The sequence below is a fragment of the Camelina sativa genome, chromosome 5 (assembly GCF_030686135.1).
Source record: "Camelina sativa cultivar CO46 ecotype springtype chromosome 5, ASM3068613v1".
NCBI classification, from domain to species: Eukaryota; Viridiplantae; Streptophyta; class Magnoliopsida; order Brassicales; family Brassicaceae; genus Camelina; species Camelina sativa.
The window spans coordinates 24,708,972-24,732,191 of NC_141884.1; the positions used below are offsets into that span (position 1 = coordinate 24,708,972).

At 40.7% G+C, this 23,220-nt stretch overlaps 1 protein-coding gene and 1 pseudogene across 1 annotated transcript; one reads left to right on the forward strand and one right to left on the reverse strand.

The window, feature by feature from the left end:
- Positions 1-2,169: 2,169 nt before the first annotated feature.
- LOC104789490 (uncharacterized) lies at positions 2,170-3,189 on the reverse strand. Its single transcript, XM_087512533.1, has 2 exons — positions 2,959-3,189; positions 2,170-2,787 (listed from the first exon to the last, which is right to left on the reverse strand). The coding sequence occupies exons 1-2, from the start codon at positions 3,187-3,189 to the stop codon at positions 2,170-2,172; spliced, it is 849 nt and encodes a 282-aa protein (XP_087368659.1).
- A 13,232-nt stretch (positions 3,190-16,421) lies between these two features.
- Positions 16,422-17,134, forward strand: LOC147944302 (transcription factor MYB75 pseudogene; annotated as a pseudogene).
- Positions 17,135-23,220: the final 6,086 nt, after the last annotated feature.

Below are 23,220 nucleotides of genomic sequence, written 5' to 3' on the forward strand. Positions count from 1 at the left end.
TTATACGCAAATTCAACTAACGGTAAATTCTTCTCCCAATCCGATGACCATTCCAAAGCACATAATCGGATCATGTCCTCTATGGTTCGGATCGTCCTTTCCGTCTGTCCATCGGTCTCTGGGTGGAATGAGGTGCTCATATGAACATCCGTTCCCAACGCCGTGTGCAAATCTTGCCAAAATATCGATGCAAATTTTGGATCGCGATCAGAAACAATGTTTGCTGGCACTCCATGCAGCTTCAAGATTTCGTCTATGTACTTCTCGGCTAAGACAGGTGCTTGGTCTGTACTCCTTACTGGAACTAAATGGGCTACCTTGGTTAAACGGTAAACCACTACCCATACTGCATCATTGATTCGTCCCTTCCTTATGGGTAGATCGGTAATAAAATCCATCAAGATAGAGTCCCATTTCCACGTTGGTATGGGTAAGTTGCGAAGCAAACCTGCTGGCACGTGATGCTCTACCTTGATTCTTTGACATGGGTCACATTGGCTTACCCATTTCGCTACTGCTCTCTTTAGTCCAGGCCAATGATAATATCTACGCACGTCCTTGTACATTTTGGTCCTTCCGGGGTGTATACTTAATGCTGAGCTGTGGGCTGCTCTCAATATCTCCTCCCGTAGTCCACTCCGGTCAGGTATGGTTATTCTCCCATTGAGAAGTAAGGTGTCATCATATGCTAAGTGGTAACCACTAGCATTCGGTCCTCCTGAACTCTTCAATTCTTCGATAATCTTCTTCAGGTTCTTGTCCTTGGGTTGCTCTTCGTGGATTCGGTGTAGTAAACTCGCTTGAGTTACCGCTTGTAATCCCAACGAGTCACTAGATTCTCCTTCTAAGGCTAGAAGCCTTACCTTCTTCTACTCGTCAGCTAGAGACTCCACATCTTTCTCGGCATCAACTTGTGCTTTCCTTTGGCTTAGCACATCTGCAACTACATTCGCTTTGCCTGGGTGGTACTGGATCTTCAAATCGTAATCGGCAATGAATTACATCCACCTTCTCTGATGCAAATTAAGATCTGGTTGCGTGAACAAGTATTTAAGGCTTTGATGCTCCGTAAATACCTGAACCGCTTCTCCATACAAGTAGGATCTCCATATCCTTAGCACAAACACCACGGCTGCCATCTCTAGGTCATGTGTGGGGTAGTTTTCCTCATGCTTCCTTAATTGTCGGGAGGTATAGGCAATCACTCAATCTCCTTGCATCAGAACACATCCAACGTCAACTCTTGATGCATCGGTATACACGGCATACGGCTGATTAGGCTTGGGTAGAGCTAACACTGGTGCGGTGGTCAATGCTCCCTTTAGCTTCCTAAAAGCTTCTTCTACTTCTTCGCTCCATATAAATGGTACTCCTTTACCGGTGAGTCGTGTCAAAGGTTTTGCAATGGATGAAAATCCCTTCACAAACTTCCGATAATAGCCTGCAAGACCTAAGAAACTTCTGACTTCTGTTACTGAGGTTGGCTTCGGCCAATCCTGAATTGCGGCAATCTTCTCTGGGTCGGCGGACACGCCTTGCTCCAAAACTCGGTGACCTAGAAATCCAATCTCACTTTGCCAGAACTTACACTTGCTGAACTTGGCGAACAGCTTCATCTCCCTTAGTCTCTCCAACACTTTCCTCAAATACTCTGCGTGCTCCTCTGCACTCCGTGAGTATATAAGGATGTCATCGATGAATATTATCACGAATCGATCCAGGTAATCATGGAAAACATCATTCATTAACCGCATGAATGCCGCTGGTGCATTGGTAAGTCCAAACGGCATTACCACGAACTCATACTGGCCGTATCTTGTTTGAAAGGCAGTCTTCATCACATCTTGTTTTGCAATCAAGATTTGATGATAGCCGGAGGCTAAATCAATCTTCGAAAACCAACTTGCTCCTCGGAGTTGATCTAACAGCTCATCAATCCGTGGCAACGGATACTTGTCCTTGATAGTTATGTTATTGATTCCTCGGTAATCAATACACAAACGCATGCTTCCGTCTTTCTTCTTGACAAATAACACTAGGGCTCCCCATGGCTATGAACTTGGTCGTATAAAACCCTTCTCCAACAAATCCTCTAACTGAGTTTTAAGTTCAGCCAACTCGGCTGGTGCCATGCGATATGGTGCCTTAGCAATCGGGGTAGCTCCAAGCTCAAGATTTATGGTAAAAGGATGGTTCCTTTGGTGGAGGCAATCCTTCTAACGGTCTGAATACGTCCTCATAGTTCTTGACTACGGCGGTGTCCTCAACTTTCATGCCTTCTTTGTCATCTCCTCCCATAGCGGTAAGATTGACTAGATAAACATCATCTTCATCGAATGATCTTCCAATCCTTGCTGCCGATGCGAAGTAGGCCGTCTTACTCGGGCTAATTCCATTGAAAACTAGAGGTGTCCTTCCTCCATTTTCAAATAAAACTCTGTTCCTGCTGCAGTCTATATGGGCTTGGTGCTCCGACAACCAATCCATTCCCAAAATAGCATCGAATCTCTCTAACGGCATCACTAGAGGATTTACCGGGAGGTTTGTATCTTGCAAGACTATCGACACTTCCTTGAACCATCTTCTTGTCTTCAGAGGCGGTTGATTACTAGCAGTGTAGACATTGATGTTCACTTCTACCTCCTCACACAAGTCTCCGAACTTGTTAGCCACTTCGGGAGTCACAAAACTATTGGATACTCCCGAATCGAACAATACATGTGTGGGGTTACCACCAACAAGTAATGTTCCTAAACGCAAAGCAAATACAACAATGCAATGCAAAAACTAATCACACAAACACACAAACACGCAAACAATCACAAGAGAGTTAGAACCCAATCAAACCTGTTATAGGGCCTTTTGCTGCCTGTGGAAGTTTAGGTGGTTCTACTCCTAAAGCAAAAACATTTGCTGGGGTTGCTACTTCTTCGCTGGGGGTTCCTTCACTTACTGCACTGTCTGGGCACGGTTCACAGTTTGGACGTTCTGTTTGGTCGGCTTTGATGGACATGAGGTCGCATAGTGCCCTAACTCGCCACAGTAGAAACATGTGACGGATGACAGATTGGCATTCTTTGTTTCCTCAACGGTTGGACAAGCTCGATCAAAATGCCCAAGTTGACCACACACATAGCATCCCCTGGGATCCATGTTGCTCACAGTACGACCTCCTTGGTTAACACTCATTTTGACTTTACCACGGCCTGCGCCCCAATTTCGTCCTGCTACTTGATTCACCTTCCTGTTGCACTGGTTCCTTCTTTCTTTCCTGAGCCGTAATCTCCTTTTCCGTCTCGATGGCCTCCTCAACACTCACCGCTCTCTCTTCCACTTCTGCGACACTTTGGTATGTCACAGCGTGCAACCTTCCCTTTATGTCTGGCCTGAGTCTGTTAAAGAATCTCCGGGCCATGGCTAACTCATCATCGTTTTCTTGATACAAATATCTCTGAAGTCTTGTAAAAATTCTTCCATAGGCTCGAACAGTCATATCACCTTGTTTCAGTCGCAGGAACTGATTCTCTAATCGATCACGCGACTCTGGTGGAAAGTACTTCTGCTCAAACTCCCTCCAGAATATCTCCCATGATATAGTCTGAAATCGATAACGAGGAACTACGCTATCCCACCATGCACGAGCATCCTCTTCTAAGAAGTTAACCACAATCGGTCTTCTAAACTCCTCCGAACATCTTGACATTTCAAAGTTAGTTTCTAATTCTTTTATCCACGCGTCTGCAAACACCGTGTTCAAGTCTCCTTTGAACTTGCGAAGTCCTAGGTTCCTTATCATTATTACCAATTTTAGAAAGCGCTCGGATGGATCTTCTGCTGAATGGTTTGCTTGGTTCTGCTGCTGTTGCTGGATCATGTGATTCAAAAGGTCTTGAATCATTTTAAGTGTCTGCTGGGTCTCTGGTACATTCGGCTCACTAGGGCCTCCTCCATGAACTTGGTCTAATCTTGGCATGGTCAGGTTTGGATTGGTAGCGAACTGACCAATCGGTGAAAATCCTGGTGGATAAACACTCTCGGGCGTACTGTACCGAGTCGAATTTGATGGTGTGTATCTGTAACACCTGCGAACCGGAATCCCGGTTTGGGGTGTGCATCGATCGATGCAGTTGGAGCATCGGTCGATGCTGACTCAATTCTCTGCGTTTTGAATTACGTCAGACGCTGCGTTTTGGGCAAAAGGGAAAAGGGAAAACCCTTCAGTCGTTTTTGTCTCATTAGTCGTGGGTGGTGGCCGTTTTTGAGAGAAAACGAAAGGAGAGAAAAGTTATTGAGAGTTCTTGGTGATTTCTGGAGATTTGTGGCGTTTCTTGGTGAGATCTGTAGCTGGGATCGTTGTAAGAGCTTCCTAGGAGCTTGTTCTTGGTTGTTTGAGGTTCAGATTCTTCTGTGGCAAAGGTAAGTGCATGACCATGGCTTATCTAATCTAGAGGATTTTTAATCTGCTTGTTGTGTGATGTTAGGCTTGTTAGATCGTTGCTATGGACGTTAGGAAGCTTTCTTGTGGCTTGGGATCGATTTTTGTGGTTGTAAGAACGAAGATCCGGCGAGAAGCTTCGGGGAAAACACGGTGCTCGATGTTGCGTCGATTGATGCATAACTTGTGTCGGTCGATGCAAGTGCGAGGACGGTGCGTAAAACTCTAGGGTTTTCGCATTACGTCGAGCATGCGTCGGTCGATGCGGATTGGGTATCGGTCGATGCAGCTTTTGTGTCGATCGATGCTTCCCTATTTGGCATCGGTCGATGCTTGTTGGCGTCGGTCGATGCTGAGTCCTGGTTTGTTATTGTCGTTTGTTGATTGTTGTGTGTTGGTTATTGATACTCTATTGCTTGTGTGTATAGCCCAGTAGATGGGAGGATTGCCTTACTGAGTGTTTATAAAATACTCATGCATTGCAATATGTGTTTGTGGTGCAGGTAAAGGCAAAGTGTGATTGTGGAATCAAGGCAATGAAGAGGAGGATGGTTTAGTGGTTCGCTTGGTTGTCTAGCTTCTGTTAGGTTGCTAGAGTTGAGTCATAGAACATTGTTTAGGATTGCTGGTTATTTTATTTATGCTGTTGGATTATTAGTTTATGATTGGATTTTATATTGGATATTATTATATTGGTTAATATACTTATTGGATATTATTTATTGGTTATTGGTATTGTTATTTCGTTGTTGGTTGTGATTGTGGTTAGGTGGCTAGTGGGTATGGGAACACTAGTTGTAGTTTATTTATTATATTATATATTTATTATTTATTATTTTAAAAAAAAGGTCGGTCGTTTCATTATGGTATCAGAGCCCTTATGGTTCTAGGTTTGGGTTCACTAGGTTTCTGTTGTAGATGTTTGGGATTGCATGTCTTGGTTGATTATGTGAGTTAGTCAATTTTGTGTGGCATGGAGTCCTAAAACATCCTCTTCGAGCCGATTGTGTGATTCCACGGTGAGTTTATGTTTCTGTATTATAATAGAAATTGTTTGCTTAGCCTTCTGTTCATGGTAGTGCAGATGGTTAGAGATAAGGCTGTGGCTGGTCGAGGTCGTGGACGCGGACGTGGTCGTGGGCGCGGACGCGGTCGTGGTAGGGACAGAGTCCCAGTGGTTAGTGAGACCAAGGACCAGAGAGTGACAGCTGAGGGTGTAGGCGAGTCGCAGGATGTTCCGGGGGATTCCGTGAGTGTGGCAGGAGGGGGCGGTGTTAATGCTCCAGTGGCCGGTGATGCTAGGGTCCCGGGTGTGGGAGTCCCAGCGAGTGGAGTCCCTGGTACTGACTTTGTGGCTATGCTAGCAGAGGTGTTAGCGCGGTTACCACCAGTGGTACCGGCGCAGGCTCAGGTAGTGCCACCAGTGGTGGCGGAGGAGCGGCAGCCAGTGGCTGCGGATGTGGGAGTCCATTCTCGTTATCTCAGCATGCTGACAGAGATGGGCCGTATTTATACTGAGCAGTTTTCAGGAGGTGTAGATCCTACTGCGGCGGATGCATGGAGGGCGAGTGTGGAACGTAACTTCCATACTCTGAGATGCCCTGAGGAGTTTTGGGTGGACATAGGGGTCCATCTTTTGGTTGGTGATGCTCAGATATGGTGGAGATCAGTGGCTACTAGGAGGGTGCAGAGGGAGATGACTTGGGCTGACTTCGTCTTGGAGTTCAACCCCAAGTATTTTCCTAGAGAGGCATTGGACCGGTTGGAGGTGCAGTTCCTTCAGTTATCTTAGCGGACGCGGTCAGTGCGGGAGCTGGACTTGGAGTTCAGTCGACTTCTTTGTTATGGGGGTCGGACTATGGAGCCTGAGGAGGCTCAGATCATGAGGTTTTTGAGGGCTCTACGTGATGATTTGAGAGTTCACTGTAGAGGGCGGCGTTATGCTACGCGTGCAGAGCTGGTTGAGACTGCAGCAGAGATTGAGGAGGATATCCGGGCACAGTCAGTGGCGGTAGCTCCAGCAGTTCAGCCTAGTAAGGCTCAGCAGCAGGGTGGTTCTAGCAGGGGCGGTAGGCATGCTCAGGGAACCAAGAGGAGGTGGGAGACTACACAGAAGCCGGGTGGTGTGAGTTGCTTCGGTTGTGGGAGCAAGGATCACAGGGTTGCTAGTTGTCCCATGAGGAGTGCTCCGACGACAAGGCCTCGGGTATGTTATCATTGTAGGGAGACAGGGCACATCAGGCCTTTTTGTCCCAAGTTGCAGCCGGCAGCAGTGGCAGCGTTGCAGCAGGTGCAGCCTGGAGGTCAGCAGGTGGCACAGATTTAGCAAACGCCACGTGTTTACACGAAAGTAGAGACTGGTGGAACCAGTGCCAGGGCGATCACAGGTATAATTTTTGGTACTTAAACTTTGTGAATTTTAGTAGGTTCAGATTGTATATGTTTCCTGTGATAAAGTGTTAGGTTCTCAACACATGAGGTTTGTGTAGGGACCTTGTTGGTGGGCGGGTTTAAGTCCCATGTTATGTTTGATTCTGGAGCTTCTCATAGCTTCATTACTCCGGAGTGTGCGGAGTGTGCGGTGATCAGCGGGGATCCTGGAGAGCGCGCAAAAGTTGTCAGGGTTGCGGGAGGTGAGTTCCTGAGAGTGATTGGACGAGCTAGAGGAATTGATATTCAGATCGCAGGGGAGTCGTGGCCAGCGGATTTGCTTATCAGTCCAGTAGAGCTATATGATGTTATTCTCGGGATGGGTTGGTTGCATCGGCATAGGGTGCATTTAGATTGCCATCGGGGTAGAGTGGAGTTTGAGCGTTCAGGAGGGAAGTTGGTTTTTCAGGGTATTAGACCAACTTCGGGGAGACTCGTGATCTCAGCCATTCAGGCTGGGAAGATGATCGGGAAGGGCCGTGAGGCTTATCTGGTTACTATATCTATGTCAGAGTCAGTGGGGAAGTCTACGGTTAGCGATATTCCAGTAGTAGAGGAGTTTGAGGATGTGTTTCAGTCTTTGCAGGGATTACCACAATCTCGGTCGGATCCTTTTACCATTGAACTGGAACCGGGGACGATGCCGTTATCCAAGGCTCCTTACAGGATGGCTCCAGCAGAGATGGCAGAGCTGAAGAAGCAGCTAGAGGATTTGTTGAGTAAGGGATTCATCCGTCCTAGTGTATCACCGTGGGGAGCGCCGGTGTTATTTGTCAAGAAGAAGGATGGGAGTTTCAGGTTGTGCATTGATTATCGGGGTTTGAACCGGGTCACTGTGAAGAACAAGTACCCTATTCCTAGGATCGATGAGTTGTTGGATCAGTTGAGGGGTGCTACTTGGTTCTCTAAGGTAGATCTGGCGTCGGGTTATCATCAAATACCGTTAGATGAGGCAGATGTGAGGAAGACTGCTTTCAGGACTAGGTATGGACATTATGAGTTTGTGGTGATGTCTTTCGGGTTGACCAACGCACCAGCAGCGTTTATGTGATTGATGAACAGCGTGTTTCAGGAGTTTCTGGATGTGTCTGTCATCATTTTCATCGACGATATCCTGGTTTATTCTAAGAGTCTTGAGGAGCATGCAGTGCATTTGAGGGCAGTTATGGAGAAGCTGCGGGAGCAAAAGTTGTTTGCCAAGTTGAGCAAGTGTAGTTTTTTGCAGCATGAGATGGGCTTTCTGGGTCACATTGTTTTAGCAGAGGGGGTTTCTGTAGATCCAGAGAAGATTCAGGCTATCAGAGATTGGCCTAGACCGCTGAATGCCACAGAGATCAGAAGTTTTCTTGGGGTAGCAGGATACTACAGGAGATTTATGCAGGGGTTTGCAAGCAGAGCACGTCCTATGACTAAGTTGACAGGGAATAATGTTCCTTTTGTCTGGTCAGAAGAGTGTGAGGAAGGCTTTGCAAGCCTGAAGGAGATGTTGACAACTGCGCCAGTGTTGGCTTTGCCTGAGCAGGGAGAACCCTATGTGGTTTGTACATATGCATTTAGAGTTGGTTTGGGGTGTATTCTGATGCAGCATGGGAAGGTGATTGCCTATGCTTCGCGGCAGTTGCGGGTGCATGAAGGCAACTATCCTACTCATGATTTGGAGATGGGTGTTGTAGTTTTTCCCCTGAAGATTTGGAGATCTTATCTTTATGGTGCAAAGGTACAGGTGTTTACAGATCATAAGAGCCTGAAGTATATATTCACTCAGCCTGAGCTGAATTTGAGACAGAGGCGGTGCTTGGAGCTTGTGGCAGATTATGATTTGGAGATAGCCTATCATCCTGGTAAGGCTAATACGGTTGCAGATGCTCTGAGTCGGAAGAGGGTAGCTTTGGCTCAGGAGCAGGAGATGGAGTCTCTAGTAGGGGAGATCAGTGCTTTGAGCTTGTGTGCTGTTTCACAGGAACCATTGGGTTTGGAAGCAGTAGACAGAGCAGATCTTCTGAGTAGGGTGCGGTTGGGTCAGGAGAAGGATTTAGGGCTGGTGAATGCCTCTAAGGATGCGGATTCAGAGTATCAGGTCTCAGATAATGGTACTATCTTGGTGCACGGTCGGGTTTGTGTGTCCAAGGATGAGGAGTTGAGGCAGGAGATTCTGAGAGAGGCTCATGCGAGCAAGTTATCTATTCATCCAGGAGCGACTAAGATGTACCGTGATCTCAAGAGGTACTATCATTGGGTCGGGATGAAGAAGGATGTAGCTAGTTGGGTTTCGAGGTGTGCTGTGTGTCAGCTAGTGAAGGCTGAACATCAGGTTCCTGGCGGGTTACTGAAGAGTTTACCCATTCCTGAGTGGAAGTGGGATATGATCACCATGGATTTTGTGGTAGGATTGCCAGTGTCACGGATCTTTGATGCTATTTGGGTCATTGTGGACCGGTTGACTAAGTCAGCACATTTTCTGGCCATTAAGAAGACTGATGGAGCAGCGGTCTTGGCTAAGAAGTATGTGAGAGAGGTAGTCAGATTGCATGGGGTGCCAGCGAGCATTGTGTCTGACAGAGATTCTATGTTCACTTCGGCGTTTTGGAAGGCATTTCAGGCAGAGATGGGCACTAAGGTGCATATGGGTACAGCTTATCCCTAGACAGATGGGCAGTCTGAGAGGACGATCCAGACGTTGGAGGATTTGCTGAGGATGTGTGTATTGGATTGGGGTGGCCATTGGGCAGATCACCTGAACCTGGTAAAGTTTGCTTACAACAACAGTTATCAGGCGAGTATTAAGATGGCTCCTTATGAGGCTTTGTATGGGAGACCATGTCGTACACCATTATGCTGGACTCAGGTGGGGGAGAGGAGCATGTTTGGTGCTATTTTTGTTCAGGAGACCTCAGAGAAGATTCGGGTTCTCAAGCTGAACATGAAGGAGGCTCAGGATAGGTATAGGAGTTATGCCGATAGGAGGAGGAGAGATCTTGAGTTTCAGGTAGGAAACAGAGTGTACCTCAAGATGGCCATGTTGCGGGGTCCTTACAAGTCATTGTCAGAGACTAAGTTGAGTCCAAGGTATATGGGTCTATTCAGAGTGATTGAGCGGGTTGGACCAGTGGCATATAGATTGGAGTTACCTGAGGTGATGCGTGCATTCCATAAGGTTTTCCATGTGTCTATGTTGCGGAAGTGTCTCCGTGAGGGTGAGCAGGTGTTGGTTAAGATTCCTTAGGATCTTCAGCCTAACATGACATTGGAGGCGAGACCAGTGAGGGTTCTCGAGAGGAGGATCAAGGAACTTCGGAAGAAGAAGATTCCTTTGATGAGAGTCATGTGGAACTGTGATGGTGTTGAGGAGCAGACTTGGGAACATGAGGCAAAGATGAAGGCAAGGTTCAAGAAGTGGAATGAGAAGCAAGCCGCGACTTGAGCTTGTTTAGCCTGGTCCCATATGTAATCCGTGGCTGGAGCGGGAATGGAGTATTCCAGCCCATCTCTCTTATTACTCGGTCGCTTGGGGTGGTTGGTTGTGCGACTCAGTAACAAGATGAGGTGGTGTTCGGGGTACAAAGTTTCCATGAGGCGGGGTTTTGGAGGAAAGTTTCCTGAAATATAAGTTTCCAAAAGTGGAAAGTTTCCAAAAATGGAAAGTGCTAAATATGGGAAGTTTTACGGGAGTTAGAATTTGTCCATTTTAGCGGTAGAGAGCCTTGGAGGGGCTTGTGTGTGGCCTTAGTGGTGGAATTTTGAGTCAGTGTGCCAGTGTGTGGCGGTCTTTTTAGATATTGTGTGGTCTTTGTGACAGGCTTTTTAGCCAGAGTGTCTTTGTGACGGTCCTCTTTAGGACATTTGTTTGGCCTTGGTGGCGGTCCTCTTTAGGACATTTGTTTGGCCTTTGTGGCGGGCTGTTTAGCCAGAGTGTCTTTGTGACGGTCTTTCGGGACATATGGTCTTTGTGACGGTCCTTCGGGACAGATGATCTTTGTGACGGGCTTTTTAGCCATAGTATCTTTGTGACGGTCCTCTTTAGGACAATTGTTTGGCCTTGGTGGCGGTCCTCTTTAGGACATTTGTTGGGCCTTGGTGGCGGTCCTCTTTAGGACATTTTGTTTGGCCTTTGTGGCGGCCCTTGTGGCATGTATATGATCCTTGTGTGGTCATGAGGAATTCCAGTGAGGGGATATGTGGTTGGTAGGACATTGACATGTTTTACGCGAGCCACTGGAAGGAAACCTAGATAGGGATAGGCCTCAGACGTGTTCAGAATTGTTTGCTCGCGGCTCTTGGAGGACTTAGGTTCACCTAGTACTGCCATATTCAGAGACTTTGTGGCTTGGGAGTATGGTTGGTATATCGACTTCGGACGACGGTCCGGAGGTGCGCTGTAAGGTGACGATCCGAGAGACGAGTTTGGATTATTCCTTATATATTATGGCATGCGGGTTTAGGCCCGATGAGGAGCCAACATTTGGCATGCAGACTTAGGTCTGATGAGGAGCCAATAAGAACTCAAGGTCTAGGCCTATGAGTAAAGGAAAGTCCAAAAGTCGAGAGCAAATGACGCCTGGAGCGTGAGTCTATCGCCTAGAGGTGACCTTCTGTGGATCGGTCGGAGGAGTGCGGGCCGTGGACACGGTTGCGCGGGAGTCCTTGGCTGATGGTTGTTCGAGATTCGGGGACGAATCTAGTTTGGTGGGGGAGAATTGTAACACCCGCGAACCGGAATCCCGGTTTAGGGTGTGCATCGATCGATGCAGTTGGAGCATCGGTCGATGCTGACTCAATTCTCTGCGTTTTGACTTAAGTCAAACGTTGCGTTTTGAGCAAAAGGGAAAACAGAATACCCTTAAGTCATTTTTGTCTCATTAGTCGTGGGTGGTGGCCGTTTTTGAGAGAAAATGAAAGGAGAGAAAAGTTATTGAGAGTTCTTGGTGATTTCTGGAGATTTGTGGCGTTTCTTGGTGAGATCTGTAGCTGGGATCGTTGTAGGAGCTTCCTAGGAGCTTGTTCTTGGTTGTATGAGGTTCAGATTCTTCTGCGGCAAAGGTAAGTGCATGACCATGGATTATCTAAGCTAGAGGATTCTTTAATCTGCTTGTTGTGTGATGTTAGGCTTGTTAGATCGTTGCTATGGACGTTAGGAAGCTTTCTTGTGGCTTGGGATCGAGTTTTGTGGTTGTAAGAACGAAGATCCGGCGAGAAGCTTCGGGGAAAACACGGTGCTCGACGTTGCGTCGATCGATGCATAACTTGCGTCGGTCGATGCAAGTGCAAGGACGGCGCGTAAAACTCTAGGGTTTTTGCGTTACGTCGAGCATGCGTCGGTCGATGTGGATTGGGTATCAGTCGATGCAAGTTACACTTGCATCGGTCGATGCAGCTTCTGTGTCGATCGATGCTTCCCTATTTGGCATCGGTCGATGCTTGTTGGCCTCGGTTGATGCTGAGTCCTGGTTTGTTATTATCGTTTGTTGATTGTTGTGTGTTGGTTATTGATACTCTATTGCTTGTGTGTATAGCCCAGTAGATGGGAGGATTGCCTTACTGAGTGTTTATAAAATACTCATGCATTGCAATATGTGTTTGTGGTGCAGGTAAAGGCAAAGTGTGATCGTGGAATCAAGGCAATGAAGAGGAGGATGTTCTAGTGGTTCGCTTGGTTGTCTAACTTCTGTTAGGTTGCTAGAGTTGAGTCCTAGAACATTGTTTAGGATTGCTGGTTATTTGATTTATGCTGTTGGATTATTAGTTTATGATTGGATTTTATACTGGATATTATTATATTGGTTAATATACTTATTGGATATTATTTATTGGTTATTGGTATTGTTATTCCGCTGTTGGTTGTGATTGTGGTTAGGTGGCTAGTGGGTATGAGACCACTAGTTGTAGTTTATTTATTATATTATATATTTATTATTTATTATTTAAAAAAAAAAAAAAAGGTCGGTTGTTTCAGTATCTCGGCGTCGCGACAGGTACATCCCACTCAGGCATAAACATATTTGGCTCGAATATGCCTGGAAACGATTCCTCCCCTTGTGCATCTCCAAAGTGCGGACCCCATTCCTCCGGACCAAACTGTTGACTTGAACCCCTCCCTGTGTCCGGCGAAAAGTGCGTTGATCTAGTCCTTTCGGATCCTTGACGAGACATCTGCATCCACGACCAACAAAGGGTTTACTTAATCCCATCTAATCCTAAGTGATGAACGAACCGGATTATCCTAAGTGTCTATTGCGGCCATTTTGACTCGATAAAACATTGAAAACACGAGTAATATATAGCATCATAACCATGCTCTGATACCACCGTTGTAACGCCCCCGAACCGTACTAGGACTACGAAGGCCATCGGACAGCACCGGGACGCCACTTTGGAAACGTTCACCGACGATCCGGCCGGTTGCAAGAACAAATCAGGACCCTTTGGCCAGTCCATCGGTGAGGTTCCCGACCACACGACACATCTTTAAGGCTTTGCAACCCTATAGACACGTCGTGCGTTGAGGCGACTCGGACAAAGTCTATATCAGCACCACTTGTCCGAATTAAAGGAAACCCGAATACTTTGATTGATGAAAAGAGTTTACTACAAACGATTAAACAAATGGTTGTAGAGTTTTTGGATACGGCCTAGTGCCAAAGTTTGATTCGAAATAAAACATACTTGTATTTTACAATAGACACAAAATAAAAACTACTCCGGGTTCCTATCGTTCACCACGCCCTCTAGTTCCCTCTAGGGTTACCTGCACCACAAATAATTATCATAAGTAATCTAAGATTACTTAGTGAGCTCAGGGTTCCTGCAAAGAATTAATCCCCAAACCCCAAACCCCCTCAACAAACAACATGCAAGCATATAAAATCAACATGCGAGCAAAACCATCAACATGCAAGCGAAGCAATTGACATGCACGCGAGCTAACAATACAACAACAATCAGAGATAACATGCGGAAGCTAATGAGCTAAGCAAATTACTCTAGCAAGCAAAAACAACAACCTGCAACAACATGCAACAACATGAACTTGAAATAAAACAAGAGTTTTAACAAGTTCTAACTTATTGGGCATGGTATGCATCCTTTCCTTAACCCCGCATGAACAACCGTTTTATAAACACATAGGCATGTAATCGGACTTCACTCAAAGCCACACCGTCGTGTAAACAGCCTCGGTCAGGGTAGCGAGCCCAGTAACCTTCAAGCTCTTCGTAACCAACCCTACAAGCACACGAACATGGGTTGCATGTCGCGGCTGCATGTGGTACGGAATGGGAAGGATAGCAATACCAAGTCTTACTACGCTTAGCCAGAATTTCTCGTGGACTAAAACGCATTAAGACCTCACCAAAGTTGATACTTGAGTTTATATGGATTTTAAGCCCATAATTTTACAAGTATCTTAACTAGTTACCCTTGTCACAAGAACGTTTCGATCTAGCAATCGGTGTAACCTCACCGCGCATGCATTTAAACAAGAAAATCACAAAAGAAATTCAAGTAAATACAACTAAATGCTTCATGCAAACCGTGCACTAGATGGATGTCTTTAATTCCCCATCTAGTCTGGCAAAATATGTGCCTGAACTAACTGTAAACCGGCGATGATCAGTCTCCCTTGATGAAGCTTCTCTCACGGCACACTCGGATCTCCTCTTTGGTTGAAATCGATTTCCTTATCGATTCAACTTGCGGTCGATATTCTTGTCTTGATTCTTCTCTTCTTGTCTTCTTTTCTTTCACGAACTCGCCCACTCTTTTCTCTCTTCTCTCTCGCTCACTTTCTCTCTCAATTTATCTCCTTACCCCTTGAGAATTTTTGCGAAAATGAGAGAAGTGAGCCTCTATTTATAGAGGACTTGGGGCGGTGGAGATAGCCAATGCATGAGACTTATTTCTTCTTCTTAGTGCATGTGGTTTAACACTTGGTTGTGTTTAACACCAACACTTGGCCACTAAAACTCCACTATCTTCATTGGATTTGTTTAATCTCCACTAATCCTCCTTGAATTGTTTAATTCTTTCACTAACTCCACTAACTCCTTCTTAATTGTTTAATATCCTACTAACTCCACTAACTCTTCCTTGATTAATTTAATCTTCCACTTCTTCTCTTGACTTACGCGATTTTGATGAAGGAAGACTTTCTTGTGGGATCGGTTAGTGTCTCTCGGTCGATCGTCGGTCAATTCTCGGCGATTCTCGATCCGTCTCGGCACTCTCGGCAATTTTTCTCGGACGCTCTCGGCAACTCTCAGCAACTCTCTCGGACATCCTCGGTCGTTCGGACATCTTCGGACAACTCGGCCATTTCTCGATTCGTCCAAATTTTCTCGGACTTTCAGCAATCTTTATGTTCTCCTTATTGGCTTCCTTTCTTGGTCTTTTGGCCTTGAGTTTTTATTTGAAATTTTACCCCTTGGTGAGGGTCATTACAGAGCCCTTGCATTATACTTAGATAGATTCTTCTCATCGGTTGTCCAACGTGCCTTTGGCTTGGTGATCTTATCTCCTGCTTCAGTTTTTTCATAAAGAGGTTCCCAACCTTCTTCAACAGCCGTCCATGCATCTTCTCCTAGGTTACGAATCAACTGAATCATACGTACCTTCCAACGCCCTTAACCTTGTTCATCCAAGATCACACTCCTTTAAAGCATCATCAACTCATTACCTGATTGCATCATTATCTCAAGATCTCAACCTGTGGCGAGTATAGAGCTCTCGTCGGTTGACTGCTCTTATACCAATTGTAAAAACGAAGATGTAGCCAATACTGAAAAGAACTTCTTTTTTTATTAAGAATCACTTAAACAATCTTACAAGATATGTTTAATCAGATTTACACACAGTCAACACGACTTGTCACTGACCAATTCTTAATCTAACCAAAATTACTAAGAACCCTAAAAGCTTATTCGCTTAGTTCTAAGAATTCTTCTTGAACGGCTAAACAACATGTTTGGCTTAATAACTCAATATATAGGATACCTCCTATGACTTATTTTCCTATTCAAAAATAAGTCCAAATCTTCTTATTAGATTTGATTTAAATCTTCTGCTCCAATCAAAATAGCCTCCAATATTCCAGCCACGATAGGTGTGAACCTATCTTCAAGAGTCAAACAAACCAACCTTGTAGCATCATAAGTCTTCATTCTTTCAAGCTTTACGTTGAGAAATATCCAACACTTTAACTGTTATTTCTTGGCTACTATTTCAGATTGTCAAACCTGATGAAACATACTCATCCGCAAAATATATAGGCGATTTATATCTCATTAATTGATGACTGTTTTAAACTATGTTATTATTGATTTAAAAAGAAAAAGGCTTTGGCTCATGTTCTTCGCACTACCAAAATAAAAAGAGAAGAGGATAGCTCATTCGTTAGGTTCATAAATAACATTTTTGGATAGTATTATATATATCCTTTAGTTATTTGAATGAACCCTAATCTGTTAAGGATTATGATGCATGAGCAATGAAATTGAGAAATTACAAAGTGAATAAGAACCATGTTTATGTGTTGGTCTTATTTTACTGGTTTGTCTTCTTGTAAATGAATTTGTTGACAATTTCTCTACGAACAGATGTTTATGTGTTGGAACAGTTCTTTATTTCTATTGGTGTGCACAGATTCTTCATGATAAAAGTATAGAAGGAGACAAATGAACAGTCTTAGTAAGTATAATTAATGTCAATTATTGGTTTTGTAGGGAGCTAAACCGTTGTGGGAAGAGTTGTGGACTAAAAGATGGCTGAACGATTGGAAACCAAGTATCAAGACAAGAAAACTTAGTTCTGATTAAGTCAATCTGCTTCTTCGCCTTGATAGGCTTCTAGGAAATAGGTATCATTTAACTCATTGCAACTTGTTTCACAATGGTTAGGTGGTCTTTGTTTGCTGGTTGATTGCCTGATTACACGGCAAATCATGATGTCGAAAATTATTGAAATACAAAACTGAGTTAGAAATATGAGCCGTGTTGTAAGATCAAGATGAAAAAGAAAAACATTACTTCCCATCCTACACACACACCCAAATCAAATATCGATGTTTTTAAGCCTCGACCGATCAATCTTTCTTGGTTAACCTTCGTTCCAACCATCTTAATGGCCTGCCAAAAATTGACGTTATCTCTCCACGCTTTGGACTTAATAACAATAATGCAGAGAAAGCTGAGCTTGTGAATAATAACTAATGAAGATAATATATTAGAGAGTTTATTGGAGGAGAGCCAAGAGGTAGATGCGCTAGTGTCATTGGTATAATTATATATTTTTCTGTTGTTGTTAAAGATTGGTATAAGGATTCTTATCAATAAAACACAACTCTCAAAATACGATGGATAACCCTAGGACTCTTAAAGTCTTCATTATAGAATTCTTTCATAGATTTCTGGATCCTAAAAACTCTTCAAAAGTCTCTCAGCTCTTAAAACCAAGTAACTTCATCAGAATCCAACTCCCGACACTGACACCCCCATATTAAAAGATAAGATGTGTATACCGTATCAATTTTCACTAGCCATATTGTGGTATTTATTTAGGTAGATAACTGTAGTGACAAAAAATTAAATACTAGTATAAATCTATTTTACGTGCAGTTTGATAAATTACCCTCTAGTTTGCACACATATTACTTTGTAAAACATTATTTTAGAATGTATGAGTAGTTGCATCAAAATAAGATTTTCTTATTCCCTTGTAAGTAAATGTACGATTAAGTACAATTTTCTTCTGTGTTTTTCTTTTTGGTCAGAAAAGTACGATTTTCTATTCTAAGTTTTTTATTTTTGAACAACATTTCTTTTTTCTTTTGCGTTGGAAAGTATGTGTAGTTTGCACTAAGACAAATTTTTTTTTTTTTTTTTTTGTTGATAAATATCAATAATGAAACAGACAAGCTACCACTAGACCACATGACATGTTCACTAAGACAAATTTTAAAGACCCAGATCTTTGAATAAATCAGTAATCTCAGTATTCTTTTTTTTTTCTTATTGAAACCCATCGTCGTAAGACATCTAAATGGACATGAAAATTAGAAACATGAAAAATAACTAAATATGTACTAGAGGAAGTCCATAATCTTTCCATAGAAAAATTATATTTTTTTTGTTCGTAAGTCAACAAATAAAAAAAACTGAACGAACTCATAACCTTGCAAATCACAAAAGTAGAAAGAAATAAAAACTCAAACAAGATAAATAATAAGCTCCGGACGACTGGCCAGCATTCTTGCATTTATTGGAAGATTTCCATTCCCTCAGATCATTTTACTCCTCCCACTAGTAGAAATTTCTCGTATAGACATGAAAGAGTCACGACAGTACGTGGCATTTTTCTAATTAAATACAAAAAGTCACAAAATGCCACGAAATTAAAAATAATGTATTATGTGACATTTTCGTGATTTAATCATGGCTTAATTAGCCATGAAATGGTCTCGTTTGTTACGTGACTTCTTCTGCTACATTATGGTCACAATATATACGTGACTATTTGTATAAACTGTGTCTTTTGTAACTTACTAATCTAAAATCGGATTACCAATTATAAAACATGTTTTTTCTTTCCAAAATGCTTTAATAAATCTATTTTACTATGGGGAAAAAAAATTGTTTTACTAAAACAAAAAGTAACCAAATATTTTGGTTTTCGCGGGATAGCTGAATTGTTTGACACCAAAATATTTGGATTTTCTGGATTAGCTGAAAATTTAACATCAAAATTATTTTGTTTTAGTTAATTTATTAAAAGAAAAACAGTTAATAAACCAAGAAAACCCTTAAGTCCTTCGACTTTAACACTTTAGAAAAATAAAGCCGTCACTCATATCTCTTCCTCTTCAAGAATTGTCTTCCCTTCGTCCGATCTTCGTCGCTCACACACCTCCGACTTGAATCCGCTGGTACGTCTTCTTCATCTCCTTCTTCTCCTTCTTCTCCTTTCTCTAGTGTTCATCTCCTTCAATGTATTTGCTTTTTCTATTTCAACAATTTCAGACCCTTTAAACCATCAACATTTTTAGGTTCGTATATGTTTGTGAAATTTGACATCGAATTCCTGATCTTCAGCTTGGAATCAACCAGCTCAAAGGTAAATCTCTCTGTTCCTCTCAATTTTTCATCTTTATTTAAGATCTAACTATTTCGTTTCAGACCTAACCTTAGATCTAACCATTTTTTCTCAGATCCCGTCGCTGTCAGCACTATTCGATATTTAAAGGTTAAATCTCTCAATTTTTACTCAAATCAACAAAAAAGACAATTGGATTTTGTAATATTTATTAGGATTCAAAGAAGGAAATGCATATAGAGAAGAAGCTATCCAGCGACAGAAGGAGAGTGCCGGAGACGGCGGAGAAAGAGAGCGGCAAAGAGCAAAACCCTTATCCGTTGAAGCATTTTTATTTTCTATTTCAATTTGTTTTGTATAATTAAAATTATTTTCGCTTTTTAGTAAATAAATCATTTTGATTAATCTGCAATGGGTAATTTTTTTTTATTAAAACTAAATGAGAAAGCCACGAACATTTACCTGACAAATTCGTGGCTAACATAGTTACGAAGCAAGCGTGCCAAAAACGTGGCTGTAATGTCACGAAAAGACATGAATGTTTTTAGGTCACGATCGTATAAACACGATTTTTTTCCGTGTCTTTTCGTGACTGTGTGGTCATATAGCCACAAAAATATAGCCTTAGTTACGGAATTGTCCATGGCTGTACGCTCTATTTTTACTAGTGTCCTTCACCCTGATCCAGATTTCGAGAACGTCAAACATCCGAGCAGATTGTCTTGCTCGCTCTTCTAGATCTTTAGCTTCTGAATTTTCTTTTGTAAACTCTTTTGTTTCAGATTGGGCGACCAACCTTGGAGTCACCTTTTAATTTATTTTAATGTTTGGTTGAAAAAAATAATAATAATAATAAGCTGCTCTACATTTCCTAATGTTCTCCCAAAAGAAAATCCTATATATATATCGTCAAGTTTATAACCAGAACAAACAGACATAGGAACGTACAAGTATACATCGATTCTATGCAAACAACCTGTTTTTTAGTATATGCAACAAACGATTGAAATTAAATTTTAGGAACACAAATTGGTATTCGTTTATAAAATTAGACTAGGTCTGAACCCGCGGTACACCGCAGGACGAATCTGATTCAATTTTTATTTTAAACATAATACTATTTAGTACAATTTATTTCTATATATTAGTAAAATGTATGAAAGTGTATTAATATGTATTTTTTTAATTTTTTTCTTCTGCTGAATAGTATTGTTATTTTATGATACCGCTGGTTCAAATCTTTGTGGAGTGTGTTTTGTAATGTTTTAGTTGAACTATGTAATTGGTTGTTTGTTAAATATATGGTTGTTTGTTAAATATAAACCATGGGTAGTTAATCTTAGTTTTATACTAGGGATTGGACCCGCACGTACGTGCGGAGTTTTCTATTTAAAATTTTCTTGTTCAAGATTTTGGAATTGATATTTCAGAATTATGATTTATTTGAGAAATCATTTTTCAAGATTTTGAAATTTATATCTACTATTGAATTGTTAGATAAATATCTTTAAAAGTTAAGAATACCAACTTATATGGGCGGATTGTTTTCAATTGATATGAGCCGTAGTGTTATTGTTTTTGTTTGTATTGGTTTGAACTTTGTTGGGAGGAAAAAAAAACAAAAAACAAAAACCGAAAAGAAATATAAAGTCAAAATATCTGATTAGCATTAGCCAATCCAGATTGATCATTTAAATTTATGTCATACTTATAAACTATCAAACTGGACAAAAAATTGCTTAAATAAATTAAAACATTGTGAACTGGATAACCTAAATAGAGATGTAAAAGGGATCAACCCCCGACACGTTATACCAGTCTCACGAATTTAAAATCTTTTGACTCTAAAATACCCATTTCGCAAGATCTACAGTAGTAAATAGTTCCACATATTCGAATTGAGGACATGATTATAATAATAATTTTTGTTCAGACAATAACCCGTTCTTCGGTTAGTTATGATGATCTATTTTTCTTAACAGAATACTCGAACTGAGAGTCAAAATTAGGCTTGGGAATTCGGTTAACTATTTGGTTTTGGTTGGGTTGCATTAGGTTTTGGTTAATTTGGATATATTAATATAATAAACATTCAGATATTTTAGAAATATTAGTTTGGTTTGGATATTTAATAGATAACCGTAACTAACCAAAGTGACCCAAATATAACCTAAAAAAAATACAAAAAGTAATCATATTAAAACGGAAAATAGAAAAATTCAAATTGGTTTGATTTTGCAAAAGAGTATTTAATATTTACAAACTAACAACATTTGGATATATTATTAATTATTTAAATTATTTGATTTTTGTGAGTTTATAATTTATAGTTTTAGGTATTATGAAAATAAATATATCTCAAAATAAAATAATTTGGCTAACTTTTTATGAGACGTTCTAAAAATTTATAATACTTTCATAGTTTCATACTATTACAATTTTGATTAGTACAATATATTTTAAAAACTGAAAATTATGCGTTTAAAAAAGATATATTTTTAAAGCTTTATATTATTTCAGTTCTAATTAAAAATGTAAAATATTCTGCTTTACTAAAACGAATCTAACGCTTTTAACATACAATTAAGGTTGTTATGCCGTTTGAGACAAAGAAAAAGACATACATGTTAACCCACTGTAGAGGTACTCACAATTATTTTCCCCAAATTTTATAATATTCTGCATTTATGCCACTCTAATACTCTTTCTAATCTTTTGTGATGATGATGCACGTTTATAGTCTCCAAATTTTGTTTCCACTTACATTTTCTAGCTGTCAATTATAATTGACTTTAAAATAGGATAATGTTGGAACCATTATAATCTTGCTCGGCTATGTTAAAAGAGAGAGACATCGGCTTAAGAGATGTATATGATCGAAGCAACTGATTTTGAGAGCTATTTTCAACAAAAGTAAATTCTGTTATTTGATCATCTTGAATGTTTGTTTAGAGGTATTATATTAGACACTTAAGTTACATATAAGTGTACATGATAATTTTATAACCAATTATAATTTTCTTAAGAACAAAAAATTTTCCAGAACTTTTCTCCATGTTTACAACACACAAAAGAAAAGGCTTAGATGAATTTTGTAAAAGCTCTGTAAAGGTTAAAAAAACTGAATCAGTTCTACCACTAAATAAAAGTTAGCAAATTAGTAAGAGTTAGGATCATCATGACATGATATTAGTAGTTTCTAAATAAAATCATGAAATTTTCCCATATACTCTTCTCCTCTTAATGTTTTCTACCTACACTGAAATTAGAAGAACCATCTAGTAAAATTACATTGTGAATGATAAACAAAAAACCAAAAGAAAGAGTAGAAAGATGGTTTCTATTCTACGTACCTTTTATCATTAGAAAATTCCAAAATTCAGAATAAACCTGTTAAATTTTGAAAATCAGGAAATAACACAGTTACAAAATCCATTTTAAATGGATGGACAGTAGTAAACAATGAATGTGAAATTCGTGAATGTTTCTTTACCTTTTTAGTAATACTGAAATGTCCAGCTTTCTCTAAACATTTAGATTTTACGCTAAAACCTGAAAATAAGAAACATCATCTGTTATCAATGATTTCAGTTATGAATGACAAATAAAGGAACTTGATGTTTTTTTTTTTGTTAAAAAAAAAGAATTTTATATCCAGGAAAATATATAATGTTACCTTGTAACAGAAATTATCTCCAACATCACAAGCTAAACCTTGCGATGATCATAATATTGTTAAGAATATATTTGATGAATTAGTTAAACCTTTCTTTAACTTTCGTATTATATTTTCCATATTGAACAATATAATCAATTTATTTCTTAAATTTAAAATTCAAAGATTCATAACAATTCAATATGAATGATCAGTATTTCCGGTAAAATAGGTATAATTGAATGAATATTCCGAAATTAGAAAAACTCATTAACTGATAAATTTGGTTAGTTGTGTGTTTGTGTGTTTTGAATGCATATTCCGAAATCTAACTATCCATCTTTAAAATCCATTATAAGAGTTAATCATTTATTTCCTTAATAATTGTTACCATTGTTTTAGGGAAGTTTTTTTTTTTTTAATTATGTAGGTAAGTTGGTCTGTTTGGCAACATGGATATATATTATATTTTGTTTTTTTTTTAATCCCTAAGTGTACTCCCCATTTAATAGTATAGATTATAAATTTTCTCTTAAATTAATTTGCACACTTTAACTAAGAAATTTATATAAATAATATTTTACTTTGTAAGCTAGGTTTGAACCCCCGGTACGCCGCATAT